Here is a 15,275-nt window from a genome sequence, read left to right on the forward strand (position 1 = left end):
TTATTCGTTTAAATCAGAGAATAATGGTTGTTCTATTTATATGAGTAATATCTTTTATGGTCATGCACCCCTGATGACTGGTCTATTTTTACTAAATCTTGATAGTAGTGATACACATGTTCATAGTATTGAAGCCAAAAGATGTAGAGTTGATAATGATAGTGCAACTTATTTGTGGCACTGCCGTTTAGGTCATATTGGTGTAAAGCGCATGAAGAAACTCCATTCTGATGGACTTCTGGAATCACTTGATTATGAATCACTTGGTACTTGTGAACCATGTATCATGGGCAAGATGACTAAAACTCTGTTCTCCGGAACAATGGAGCGAGCAACAGAGTTATTGGAAATCATACATACTGATGTATGTGGTCCAATGAACATTGAAGCTCGCGGTAGATATCGTTATTTTCTCACCTTCACAGATGATTTGAGTAGATATGGGTATATCTACTTGATGAAACATAAGTCTGAAACATTTGAAAAGTTCAAAAAAATTCAGAGCGAAGTCGAAAATCATCGTAACAAGAAAATCAAGTTTCGACGATCTGATCGTGGAGGCGAATATTTGAGTTATGAGTTTGGACTTCATTTGAAACAATGCGGAATAGTTTCGCAACTCACACCACCTGGAACACCATAGCGTAATGGTGTGTCCGAACGTCGTAATCGTACTTTACTAGATATGGTGCGATCTATGATGTCTCTCACTGATTTACCGCTATCATTTTGGGGTTACGCTTTAGAGACAGTTGCATTCACATTAAATAGGGCACCATCTAAATCCATCGAGACGACACCTTATGAACTGTGGTTTGGCAAGAAACCCAAGTTGTCGTTTCTTAAAGTTTGGGGTTGCGATGCTTATGTGAAAAAGCTTCAACCTGATAAGCTCGAACCCAAATCGGAGAAATGTGTCTTCATAGGATACCCAAAGGAGACTGTTCGGTACACCTTCTATCACAGATCTGAAGGCAAGATATTCGTTGCTAAGAATGGATCCTTTATAGAAAGGAGTTTCTCTCGAAAGAAGTGAGTGGGAGGAAAGTAGAACTTGACGAGATAATTGTACCTTCTCCCTTATTGGAAAGTAGTTCATCACTGAAACCAGTTCCAGTGATTCCTACACTAGTAACTGAGGAAGCTAATGATGTTGATCATGAAACTTCTGATCAAGTTACTACCGAACCTCGTAGGTCAACCAGAGTAAGATCCGCACCAGAGTGGTACGGTAATCCTGTTCTAAAAGTCATGTTACTTGACCATGATGAACCTACGAACTATGAGGAAGCAATGATGAGCCCAGATTCCGCAAAATGGCTTGAAGCCATGAAATCTGAGATGGGATCCATGTATGAGAACAATGTGTGGACTTTGATTGACTTGCTCGATGATCGGCAGGCCATAGAGAATAAATGGATCTTCAAGAAGAAGACTGACGCTGACGGTAATGTTACTGTCTACAAAGCTCGACTTGTTGCGAAAGGTTTTCGACAAGTTCAAGGAGTTGACTACGATGAGACCTTCTCACTCGTAGCGATGCTTAAGTCCGTCCGAATTATGTTAGCAATTGTCGCATTTTATGATTATGAAATTTGGCAAATGGATGTCAAAACTGCATTCCTTAATGGATACCTTACAGAAGAGTTGTATATGATGCAACCAGAAGGTTTTGTCGATCCAAAAGGTGCTAACAAAGTGTGCAAGCTCCAGCGATCGATTTATGGACCGGTGCAAGCCTCTCGGAGTTGGAATATACGCTTTGATAGTGTGATCAAAGCATATGGTTTTATACAGACTTTTGGAGAAGCCTGTATTTACAAGAAAGTGAGTGGGAGTTCCGTAGTATTTCTGATATTATATGTAGATGACATATTGTTGATCGGAAATGATACTGGATTTTTGAATAGCATCAAGATCTATAGAGATAGATCAAGATGCTTGATTGTACTTTCACAAAGCACATACCTTGATAAAGTTTTGAAGAAGCATTTCTGAGTGGGAGCTCCCGTAGCATTTCTAATATTATATGTAGATGACATATTGTTGATCGGAAGCATCTTGATCAATGAAAGATCTTGGTGAAGCTGCTTATATATTGGGCATCAAGATCTATAGAGATAGATCAAGATGCTTGATTGGACTTTCACAAAGCACATACCTTGATAAAGTTTTGAAGAAGTTCAAAATGGATCAGGCAAAGAAAGGGTTCTTGCTTGTATTACAAGGTGTGAAGTTGAGTCAGACTCAATGCCTGAGCAGTGCAGAAGATAGAGAGAAAAGGAAAGGTGTTCCCTATGCTTCAGCCATAGGCTCTATCATGTATGCAATGCTGTGTACCAGACCTGATGTGTGCCTTGCTATAAGTTTAGTAGGGAGGTACCAAAGTAATCCAGGAGTGGATCACTGGACAACGGTCAAGAACACCCTGAAATACCTGAAAAGGACTAAGGATATGTTTCTCGTATATGGAGGTGACAAAGAGCTCGTCGTAAACGGTTACGTCGATGCAAGCTTTGGCACTGATCCGGATGACTCTAAGTCACAAACTGGATACGTGTTTTTATTAAATGGTGGAGCTGTCAGTTGGTGCAGTTCCAAGCAGAGCGTTGTGGTGGGATCTACGTGTGAAGCAAAATACATAGCTGCTTCAGAAGCAGCAAATGAAGGAGTCTGGATGAAGGAGTTCTTATCCGATCTAGGTGTCATACCTAGTGCATCGGGTCCAATGAAAATCTTTTGTGACAATACTGGTGCAATTGCCTTGGTAAAGGAATCCAGATTTCACAAGAGAACCAAGCACATCAAGAGACGATTCAATTCCATCCGCGATCAAGTCAAGGAGGGAGACATAGAGATTTGCAAGATACATACGGATCTGAATGTTGCAGACCCGTTGACTAAGCCTCTCTCACGAGCAAAACATGATCAGCACCAAGACTCCATGGGTGTTAGAATCATTACAATGTAATCTAGATTATTGACTCTAGTGCAAGTGGGAGATTGAAGGAAATATGCCCTAGAGGCAATAATAAAGCTGTTATTTATATTTCCTTATATCATGATAAATGCTTATTATTCATGCTAGAATTGTATTAACCAGAAACTTAGTACATGTGTGAATACATAGACAAACAGAGTGTCACTAGTTTGCCTCTACTTGACTAGCTCGTTGAATCAATGATGGTTATGTTTCCTAACCATAGACATGAGTTGTCATTTGATTAACGGGATCACACTAGTAGAAAACGGACCATTAGTACCGGTTTGTAAGGGCCTTTAGTGCCGGTTATGGAACCGGCACTAAAGCCCCCCCCCCTTTAGTACCGGTTCGGCACGAACCGGCGCTAAAGTGCCACCACGTGGCGTGAGCTCGCGCCCTGGTACGGGGGACCTTTAGTACCGGTTGGCGTTACCAACCGGTACTAAAGGTTTTTTTCTTGAATTTTTTTTTGAAAATTTTGGAAATTTTTTTTTGTTTTTTTTTATTTTTTATTTTTCTGAATTATTTGATGATTTAGTCTTTAATCACCTCTCTTAACTGCTCAAGTGTGGATCACTCATTCCAAATCATCTAACTTCCCGACCGGTCACCCATCCCTCTCACTACTCTAGCCCGAGCACGCTTAACTTTCAGGTTCTATTCTCCTTCGTTTCTGAGTCTGCACTTGTTGTTTTCCTGACAATAGTAAGATGTCAATCCTATTAACCTTCAGTAATTTTGCTTGAGCATGAAGTGACACATTTCACTGTTTGAGTTTGAAACTATTGTTTTTAAAAAACAATAATTATTTAGTAACACCAATATTTCTTGAATAATTAGTTTGACCATTATTTGACCACAGTTTGTTTGACCACAGTTTGACCAGATTTGACCAAAATTGAAATAACTAAAATAATTATTTAGTAACACTAATATTCGAGAATAATTAGTTTGACCATTGTTTGACCACAGTTTGCCCACTGTTTGAATTTTTTTCGAGTTTTTTCACTCTAGATCTTAAAAGGCCCGTAACATTTTTTCTATTAGGTTTTTGAGGATTTTGAAAATGTTTAACAGGGTTCCCCCAGTTAAATTTGGATGTAACTTTTCGAGTAGATGATTTTTCATATAAAAAACTTTTTCATCCGAGTTAGTATGCAAAAGTTATGCCCATTTTTACAAATTTCAGAGAGATTTTGCAAATAAAGTCAAAATTCACATTTGCAAAATTTGCCAACAACTAGACCACATATCACATGAGAAACTTATTTTCTTTTATTTTTTTGACATTTCCATTATTTTCTTTTATTTTTTTTAAAACTGAAAAGGCGATCCACAGGGGGGGGGGTAGAGTTTGAAAATGGGACCTTTAGTACCGGTTCGTGCCACGAACCGGTACTAAAGGTGATCGTGGGGCCCCGGCCTGACGTCAGCCTGCCACCACCCCTTTAGTACCGGTTCGTGCCACGAACCGGTACTAAAGGTTCAACACGAACCGGCATTAATGCAAATCCGTTCGAACCGGCACTAATGGTACCATTAGTACCGGCTCAAATACAAACCGGCACTAATGTGCTTCACGTTTGACCCTTTTTCTACTAGTGTCACATCATTAGAGAATGATGTGATTAACTTGACCCATCCGTTAGCTTAGCACAATGATCGTTTAGTTTGTTGCTATTGCTTTCTCCATAACTATACATGTTCCTATGACTATGAGATCATGCAACTCCCGAATACCGGAGGAACACTTTGTGTGCTACCAAACGTCACAACGTAACTGGGTGATTATAAAGGTGCTCTACAGGTGTCTCCAATGGTGTTTGTTGAGTTGGCATGGATCAAGATTAGGATTTGTCACTCCGATTATCGGAGAGGTATCTCTGGGCCCTCTCGGTAATGTACATCACTATAAGCCTTGCAATCATTGTAGCTAATGAGTTAGTTACATGATGTAGCATTACGGAACGAGTAAAGAGACTTGCCGGTAACGAGATTGAACTAGGTATTGAGATACCGACGATCGAATCTCGGGCAAGTAACATATGATGACAAAGGGAACAACGTATATCGTTATGCGGTTTGACTGATAAAGATCTTCGTAGAATATGTAGGAACCAATATGAGCATCCAGGTTCCGCTATTGGTTATTGACCAAAGACATGTCTCGGTCATGTCTACATAGTTCTCGAACCCGTAGGGTCTGCACGCTTAACGTTCGGTGATGATCGGTATTACGAGCCGTAGGGTTAGTTTTATGTTGATAGGACTATGTATTGGAGGGCAAGGGTGATAGCAGCTTCAGCCTAGCATAGAAATTGCTGCATACGGGATTGAAGGGGGGCCAGTATATCTTAATGCTATGGTTGGGTTTTACCTTAATGAACGTTAGTAGTTGCGGATGCTTGCTAATAGTTCCAATCATAAGTGCATAGAATTCCAAGTAAGGGATGACATGCTAGCAGTGGCCTGTCCCACATAAAACTTGTTATCAATCTAGTAACATAGTCAACTGCTTAGGGGTAATTCCGCAACTCCTACCACCACTTTTCCACACTCGTTAAACTAACGTGATTGTTTCTTTATCTAAACAGCCCCTAGTTTTCATTTACATGCTCTTTATTATCTCGCAAACCCATCTTACCACACCTACAAAGTACTTCTTGTGCTAGGTAAAGCGAACGTTAAGCGTGCAGAATTGTATCGGTGGTCAATAGAACTTGAGGGAATATTTGTTCTACCTTTAGCTCCTCATTGGGTTCGACACTCCTATTTATCGAGAAAGACTAAAACTGATCCCCTATACTTGTGGGTTATCAAGACCTTTTTCTGGCGCCGTTGCCGAGGAGCAATAGCGTGGGGTGAATATTCTCGTGTGTGCTTGTTTGCTTTATCACTAAGTTGATTTTATTTGCTGTTCTAAGTTGTTCTCTATCTTTAGTTATGGACATGGAACACGAAATGCAAAACAAATTAGGTGTACTTGCTACTCATGGCGATGGGGAACCTCCTAAAACCCTCGATGCTCGTTATGTGAAAAATATTAAACACTACTTTGATAATCCTGAGAAAACCCCATTCAACTTGATAATGGGATACACATTGGATCAACGTGAATACTTTAGGGACTATCGCTTGACTCAAAAAGGGAAACTCATATGGGATCAAATTTATATGTTGCATTGGTATGCTCGGAATTTATGCTTGAGATATGATTATACTTGTTGCTCTAGGATGAAGGCTCCACACCTTCCCTTTTCATGCAAAATTAATGATAATGAAACCTTGGCTTCTTATGCTAATGGTACATATGATTACTATGATGTGGAACAAATAAAAGAATTCGATGCTTTTAAGGGTGCTTATGAAATTGAATCTTTATTTGAAAAGTGTGAAAACTATGATGATGTTGTTTACAGACCTGAAATTATGCTATACTTAAATATTGCTATGAGAACTATGAATACAATGTTGATATTGATGCATTTCTTGAGGAAGTCTCCGCTGTCCAAGAAGAGACTAATATTTTGCAGGAAACTATGGAAGAAGAAATTGTTGACACTGTGAGCTCATTAGATGAAAAAGATGACGAGGAGAGCGAAGAACAAAAGGACAAAGAGAGGATTAGCTACCCGTGCCCACCTTCTAGTGAGAGTAACTCTTCAACTCATACATTGTTTAACTTCCCTTCGTGCATACCGAAGGATGATTGCTATGATAATTGCTATGACCCCATTGATTCATTTGAAATATCCCTTTTTGATGAACTTGATGCTTGCTATGCTTGTGGCCATGATGCCAATATGAATGATGCTTGTGGAGATGAACTTGCTATAGTTCCTTATGTTATGAAAGAAATTGTTGCTATTGCACCCACACATGATAGTCCTATTATCTTTTTGAATTGTCCCAACTACACTATACCGGAGAAGTTTGCGCTTATTAAGGATTATATTGATGGGTTGCGTTTTACTACTACACGTGATGATTTTGATGAATATAATATGCATGTGCTTGCTGCTCCTACTTGCAATTATTATGAGAGAGGAACTACATCTCCACCTCTCCATTTTTCCAATACGATAGAATTGCAAGAAACACCTTATGCTACGTATTGGCCTTTACTTTGTGTTCATAAATTGTTCCTTTATGACACGCCGATGCATAGGAAGAGAGTTAGACTTCATCATTGCATGATATATGTTGATTTGTGCTCACTACTAAATTACAAATCATTTTTAATTAAAATTAGCTTTGATATACCTTGGGATCCGAGTGGATCAATTACTTGAGCACTTTATGCGTAGCTTAATGGCTTTAAAGAAAGCGCTGCTAGGGAGACAACCCGGAAGTTTTAGAAAGTCATTTTATTCTGTTGAGTGATTTTATAAAGTTTAAAAATAAAAAAATATAGAGGGGAACCTAAAACTTTTCAAAAAGGAAACTGAAAGTAAGAAAGATGAGCACCGTTGAAGTGGGGAAGCTCCTTGAACTTTGTTCATGCCCATGGAAACTTTGTAAATCTTGAATTACAGAAACTTTTCAACACAAATAATTATCCCCTTGTACAAATCCATTGTATTATAAAATTAATGTGCCAAGATTTTCCTTTAGGATGACTAGATTGCTTGTTTGGTATGTGCAGTGGAAAAATAGAAACTTTGGTTGTAGCGCATGAATTTACATTTTTTTACTGGAATGTCAAAAGTTGCTGAAATTTTTACACATTACTGCTATACAAATTATTTTGTCCTAATTTTTCAGAATTTTGGATTTACAGAAGTATGGTAGATGTTCAGATTACTAGAGATTGTTCTGTTTTTAACAGATTCTGCTTCCTATGCATTGTTACCTTATTTTGATGAATCTATGGGTAGTATCGGGGGGTACGAACCATGGTGAAGTTGGACTACAGTAGATATAATGCTAATATGAATTCGGAATGAGTTCACAACAGTACTTAAAGTGGTGATTTATTTTTATTAAACTATAGTGGTACTTTGTTCACTACAGTAGATTTATTTTTATTAAACTAACGTGTGACGGCGATCTACACCAACACCTCCATCATATTCCCCAACACCTTCATCACCTTCCCCCATCTATATTCAGCGGTCCACTCTCCCGCAACCCGTTGTATCCTCTACTTGAACATGGTGCTTTATGCTTCATATTATTATCCAATGATGTGTTTCCATCCTATGATGTCTGAGTAGATTTTTGTTGTCCTATCGGTGATTGGTGAATTGCTATGATTGGTTTAACTTGCTTGTGGTTATGTTGCTATTCTTTGGTGCCCATCATATGAGCGCGCGTGTGGATCACACCATAGGGTTACTTGTATGTTGATAGGACTATGAATTGGAGGGCAAGGGTGATAGCAGCTTCAGCCTATCATAGAAATTCCTGCATACTCGATTGAAGGGGGACCAATATATCTTAATGCTATGGTTGGATTTTACCTTAATGAACGTTAATAGTTGTGGATGCTTGCTAATAGTTACAATCATAAGTGCATAGAATTCCAAGTAAGGGATGACGTGCTAGCCGTGGCCTCTCCCACATCAAACTTGCTATCGGTCTAGTAACATAGTCAATTGATTAGGGGCAATTCCGCAACTCCTACCACCACTTTTCCACACTCGTTAAAATAACATAATTGTTTCTTTATCTAAACAGCCCCGCGTTTTTATTTACGTGCTCTTTATTATCGTGCAAACCTATCTTACCACACCTACAAAGTACTTCTTGTTCTACGTAAACCGAACGTTAAGCGTGCATAGAGTTGTATCGGTGGTCGATAGAACTTGAGGGAATATTTGTTCTACCTTTAGCTCCTCATTGAGTTTGACACTCTTATTTATCGAGAAAAGCTACAACTGATCCCCTATACTTGTGGGTTATCACTATGGAGATGGAAATGGCGGCGGCTAGGGCTTGTGAGAGAGGATGAAGATGGTTCTGTTCTGGCTTCGCTCGATGCTCCCATGTCGACATTTTGGCTTGGTCCCCTTTATAAAAGTTGTTCAGGTGGATGAGATGCCTCGGAATCCATGCCATATGGGTGGTCATACGGGCGCTTGCGCTCATATGCAACACCGTCTTTTGGTTAGTGGCCGCTGGTGCTCCTCCTAGTGATGTTTTCTGTCTTCATTTTCATTCCTTTCCATGTTCTGACGTGATTTCTTCCCATTTTAGCCCATTTCCTGTGCAAACACATCAAAGAGAGGATTTGTGGAATCATTTGAATTCCTTAGTCATTAGTAGCAATATCGGAGTGAATATATCAATTTAAATGAAATATCTCGGTTTAAACTAAGGGTGAATGAGTGTAAAAATATCACTCATCAATAAGCCTAGGTAATACTATAGTTCCAACAAAAAAGCTTCCGAAATTCAGGTTATGTAGTCTGGATCAATTGGTACAAGGAGCCAATTACACGAATAAAAGCAACCTAATATCACACTACGCTCCAAATGTATCCAACCCCCATCAACACACAACCAAAATCTCACAAACTTGTTGACATCAACTTTCAAAATTTGCAACGATACTAGATATGGCAGTACATATGGATACTCTCCCAAGTACTGCCAAAGTCCTCTTGCTACCAATAGTACTGAAGTGATTTCAAAAATCGGCGTCCTCGGGTAGTGGAACTGTATAATGATAATAGCTATGACAAGAATCTCTTGTAGATCAACTCCTCGGGTCCAATCCATACAGTCAGGAGGCACCAAGACCAGGATGCTCGCCAGAACCGATAATATGACGGTTCTGAAAAGCTGCGTTATCCTAAAAAAGTTTGAAGGGGAAAAGGAGTGGAATCAAAACACCTAGGTTGCACTTCCTCACCATAGCGACGATGGGGAAAGGAGTAAAAAGAATTCCTACTATGCTAGGAAGCATGGTAGAGAAAGAGAACCATGGGCACAAAAACCCATGCCTTTTCCTAGTAAGATTTTAGAATCTAAAGATGAAGAATCTTTTCATCATTTTGTTGAATTGCTTAGACATTTATTTTTGCACGTTCTTTTGACTCGTGGTATGTAAATGCCTCCATATGCTAAATGCATGAAAGATATTGTTACTAACAAGAAAAATTCCTGAGGCTGAAATTTCTACTATGCTTGCCAATTATTCTTTCAAATGTAATTTTCCTAAAAATCTAGGAGATCCAGGGATACCTGCTATATAACGCTCTATGAAAAGGAACTATGTTAAAACTTCTTTATGTGATTTGGGAGCTAGTGTTAGTGTCATGCCCTTTTCTTTGTATAAAAGACTTGACTTGAGTAAATTGATACCCGTTGAGATTTCTTTGCAAATGGCTGACAAGTCTACAACTATTCATGTCGGTGTTTGTGAGGATGTTCCAGTTGTGGTTGCCAATGTTATGATCTTAATGGACTTTGTTATATTTGATATGCCCGAGTATGACAATATGTCTGTTATTTTCGGGAGAACTTTTCTCAATACTGCAAGTGCTATTATATATTGTAATAAAAGCAAGGTTACCATCCATGTTAATGGTAGTGAGCATATGGTCTATTTTTCCGAAGAAAGCAAACAAAGGGAAGAATCTCAATTCTATCAAAAAAATTATGACTATCACTATTGGAGACTTTGAATTGTAGAAGTGTATGCTCTAGCCAATGCAACCAAAAGACCGATCTGATGGAAGAGACTAGACAGCACATTATACGTCAACACTCCCCCTCACTTGTGGCTCCCTCAGGCCTAAACGTGGACCGAAAGTGGGCTGCAATTTAATTGCGCCAGCCGGGTCTTGAACTCAAGACCTCTTGGCTCTGATACCATGTAAAAGTGCATGCTCTAGCCAATGCAACCAAACGACCGATCTAATGGTAGAGACTAGGCAACACATTATATGTCAACATGAATTTCCTCTTCCGGTTCCAAAGAAAAAAATATCAAACTATTATGATTGGAACCATGCCTTTCAAGTTGAGATAACTTAGCAACATAATCGTTATTTTTTCTCATGATTTGATTTGAATGAGTTAATGCATGAAGTTGTTTTAGGAAAGAGACAATTTGATTGACTTAATGCACGCGTCAAATGAACCCGCCTAAATTTGTTGCGCTTGAGCGAAAGATTGTTTATAAGATGCTTGCGGGCGTAACATAGGGTTTGCGGAAGTAGAGATTACACGTCCCCGCAAAAAGAAAAGTAGAGATTACACAACGGATGCAGGATGAGCTTAACTACTAAACGGAGAGATCACAAGTGACATGGCGAAGAAGAGTGCCAATCAGAAACACGGTTATGGTTCCATAATTACAAGATAAACGGCTTCCTGTAGATGTCGAATGCTTCGGACGCGCACAGCTGAGGCTCCTGCAAAATTGATTGATGAAAGTTGAGGATGAATTGATGCTTGCGATTTGAAGTAGTTAACCTTAGTTGCAAGAGTAATAATAAGAGTAGCTAATTGATGGCTTACCTGTGCGTTGCTGAAGGTGATGACCCGGCGGAAAAAGGAGCCGATGGGCCCAGGGATGCCGGACTCACCGCCGTTGTCGCGGATGGTGGCCCGCATCGCGCTGAGCAGGCGACCGTAGGTGGTGCCCGGCTCAGACTCCACCGCCTTGATGAAGCTGTACGTCATGGCGCCGGTGGAGGTGGAGCCCAAGAACGCCTTCCTGTCTGACTCCGCGGAGGTTTGGCTGTCCCCGCAGCCGCTGAAGGAGATCGCCAGGCCGCCGCTGGTGCCTTTCTGCGCGTCCGGTTGACGGTTGTGGTTCTCCCATTGCCAGTACCCAGTTCTTGATTCCACGGAGGAGAAAATTACAGCAAGGCAAAGCTAAAATTAACTAGTATAGATTAGATGGTGTAGGCACCTGGATATGCGACAGAGGTAGGGGAGGTCCAGGATGGTGCCGCTGTGACAGGTATCGATGATGGCGTGGAGCTTGACGCCTGCGCCGAGGGGGCGGACGATGGTCTCGTTGATCTCGTCGTCAAGGATCACGCCGCGATCCTCGAAGTCCTGAGGGCAGAGCGCTTCGTCGTAGCCGTCCACCTCGTCGCCGTTGTTGTCCAGCTTCTGGACGCCGTGGCCGGAGAAGTGGAACACCAGGGAGTCGCCGGAGGTGCAGCCCTCCACCAGCCACCGCATCGCCAGCCGGATGTTGTCCTTTGTCGGCCAACGGTTCGGGTCCTTCTCCTCCTCTGTCCATGGGATGGATGGATGCTCACAAAATCGAGCTTTACACGTTCAACTTTAACGAAAACGGTTTCTTGTTTGCTTACGCGTGAGGGCGAGGATGCAGTCGCTGGGGAAGCCAAACCTCTGGCCGAGCAAGTAGGCCATGCAGTTGACGTCGTTGACGGTGCCTTTGAGCTCGTACTTGGTGAAGCTGTAGCTGATGCCGACGAGGAGCGCCCGCTTCTTGCCGCGCGCGCGCGGGTAGCTGGCCGGCAGGTGGTACGGATCGCCGGCACGCATCGACCCGGACGACGCGGGCGGCGGCGGCGGCTGCTGCGACGGAGACCCGAAGAGCAGGCCCTTGATGAAGCCCACGGCCTGGTGCAGGCCGCCGTTGTGCTGCGGCCGGCGCTCCACGCGCGTCGTGGTGTGGCAGAGCGCGCACCGGACGGAGCGCGCGCCCGGCGGCGCGGAGATGGACGCGCCGCAGCGGCTGCACCATGTTGTCCGCGTCTGCCTTGAGCTCGCCATGAATGACATATGTGAATGTGAGTAGCTAGCTAGACAGGCGGCATCAAGTGAAGAAGAAGGTATGAAGGTGATGAGTTCATTTGTGTCGGTGTTTCTGCGTAGGAGATGGAATCGAGCGAATTCGACCCGTGGACCCTGTTGCGGTGTGGTGCGTTGTGGGTGGGCTATGGCAAGGTGATGGTACTGATGCTGCCTTTCGGTTCGCCCATGGCTAGCTGCTTTATTCCGACGAGCATTCGATGCTTCATAGCGACGTGCGGGTAAGAAGGAATCCTATTTCATTCGCGTGCTTTGCCGCGCAGGTTCGTTAGTTGTATATAACTGTACAAATGCCCGTGCGTTTGCAACGAGCGATTAAATTAGTAGAACATGGGCCTTGTGTCATTCCGAAACACTTTTTACATTCAATTTTTACGAACGATAAACAGGTATCCTTGAGTATCACTTTTCAGGAAAAGCCTCTCTAACATTGTAGAGGATGTGCTCTCGCGACCTGCTTGGCGACCCGTGGGGCGACCCGCCGGGGCCGGCCGCAGGCGTCTCGGAGAGCCCTGCCACCGGTGATCCTCCCACCATAGATGTGCCTCCATCGTCTAGGACCGCTGCTGTTGCCGGCCCCGACACTGGCGGCGAACCTGTGCTCATCTCCGGCGACAAGAGTCCGCGCCTCAGTGTCGGCCGTCGTCCCCCGACCAGGTACTGCCTTCCATGCTCGTGTCCTGTCTTCCTTTCTCTCCTGGGTCCCGTTCGATCCTGCAACCTACCCTGCTCTCTTCGATCCGGGAGAGATCTGGACTGTCGCCCCCTTCCCGGCGGCGTGCTTCTCGGCGGCCGGGGTTGCCAGTCTCCTCTCCTACTTCTTCTGCTCGCCGAGCGAGCATCTCACGGCTGTTCAGGTCGGTCATCTCGTCTTCTCCGTCCGGGTGGCTAGCGTCGCCGTCGCCCGCTTCGTTCTCACCGTCGGGCCGGGGCTCATGACCGCCATTAACCTCTCCTTGCATGGGTCTCTGCGTGGGGCCCGGGCGGTGGCTGTCAGGGCGAAAGCGAGGGGCATTCAATCTGCTCCCAACCCCCGCCCCCAGTGTCAATTCGCGGACCGGACGGCGCGGCACGCCGAGCGGCTTAATGCCTATCTGGCGCCCCATCCCGTCCAGCTCTAACTGCGCGGGCATCCTGCCTCTCCCATCTGTCGACGTTACGATCGCTGATTCGCGCCGCGCGCTGTGTGGGGCCGCCAAGGATCCTGCCCCCGCTTTGCCAATGGGCGCGGTCTCCGCTCACAGCGACAACGCGAGTGTCGCTAGCGTTTGTTCCCCGCGCATTGACTCCGTTGAGGTTGAATACGTCGCGGCACCGGTGCCCACTGCGTTTACTCCCCCCACCGCCTCTCCTACAAGCCCGTATATGGCTGCTCTCCTCTCCCCTCCCCCCCTCGCCCAAAACCTAAACGCCAGCCGATCCCACCGCTCTCTCTATCGGGGTGCTACCGCTGCCTCTCCGAACGCCATTTCGTCCATGACTGCCGGGATCCGGTTCGCTGCCGCCACTGTAGAGTCTCCGGCCACCGTGCGGGGTCTCCTCGCTGCGCCATGGCTGCCCGTCGTCCGCTTCCCTCGCCTCCAGCCTCCGCTGCCTCTCCCATCCGCCCCACTCCACCACCCCCGCCGCCTCCGCCTCCTCCCACCCGTCGGGCCTCCACCCCATACCCTTCCGCTCGCCTACGTGCCGCCTCCTTGCTGCTCGACGGCACGGGTGTTCCGCCCTATGACCTCGGGGATGGCAAACCTAGTCAAGATGCGCCTCCCCCTGCCCCTCGTTTCCGTGACGTTACCCTCTCGGCGGTTGTCTCGTCTCCTCCCCCGTCCCCGGTGGCCTCCCCTCCGGCGCTCGCCCACCCGGAACCGGGCAGGGCTCCGTCTCCACCGCCCCCTCCCAGGCTACGGCTCCTGGATGATCTCGACACGGGTAGTGAGGACCTGTTGCTCCCTGTGACCGGGTCCTCCCTGTCCTCGCGATCGTCCGGGCACTCCTTTGGCGCGGAGTCGCAGCGTCCGGACTCGGCTGAGGTTTTCATGCCAGATGGTGACTACGCGGCGGCCCTGCGCCTCGCTGTGGTCACCATCGAGCCCCCTACTGCCTTCCACAACGACACCACCGCGGTCCAAGCTACCGTCCTCCGCTACATCAGCCATCTCCTCCCGTAGACCATCCCGTCGGCGGTGGGTGCCATGTACCTCCGGTTCGCCTCCGGGGCGGACCGCGAGGAGGCCATGGCTCGGCAGCCTTTCCCGTACGAGGGGGCGCGCATTGAGCTGCATCGCAAGGAGGCTTATGGACGGGTCTGTTGGGGAACGTAGCAGAATTTTAAAATTTTCTACGCATCACCAAGATCAATCTATGGAGTAATCTAGCAACGAGGGAAGGAGAGTGCATCTACATACCCTTGTAGATCGCTAAGCGGAAGCGTTCAAGTGAACGGGGTTGATGGAGTCGTACTCGTCGTGATCCAAATCACCGATGATCCTAGCGCCGAACGGATGGCACCTCCGCGTTCAACACACGTACGGTTGGGAGAGACGTCTCCTCC

At 44.9% G+C, this 15,275-nt stretch overlaps 1 protein-coding gene across 1 annotated transcript; it reads right to left on the reverse strand.

Annotated features, from left to right (window-relative positions):
• Window positions 1–11,092: 11,092 nt before the first annotated feature.
• Window positions 11,093–12,857, reverse strand: LOC123182932 (metacaspase-1). Its single transcript, XM_044595629.1, has 4 exons — window positions 12,262–12,857; window positions 11,850–12,180; window positions 11,453–11,774; window positions 11,093–11,346 (listed from the first exon to the last, which is right to left on the reverse strand). The coding sequence occupies exons 1-4, from the start codon at window positions 12,695–12,697 to the stop codon at window positions 11,287–11,289; spliced, it is 1,149 nt and encodes a 382-aa protein (XP_044451564.1). The 5' UTR covers window positions 12,698–12,857; the 3' UTR covers window positions 11,093–11,286.
• Window positions 12,858–15,275: the final 2,418 nt, after the last annotated feature.

Source organism: Triticum aestivum, chromosome 1A (genome assembly GCF_018294505.1).
Source record: "Triticum aestivum cultivar Chinese Spring chromosome 1A, IWGSC CS RefSeq v2.1, whole genome shotgun sequence".
NCBI lineage: Eukaryota > Viridiplantae > Streptophyta > Magnoliopsida > Poales > Poaceae > Triticum > Triticum aestivum.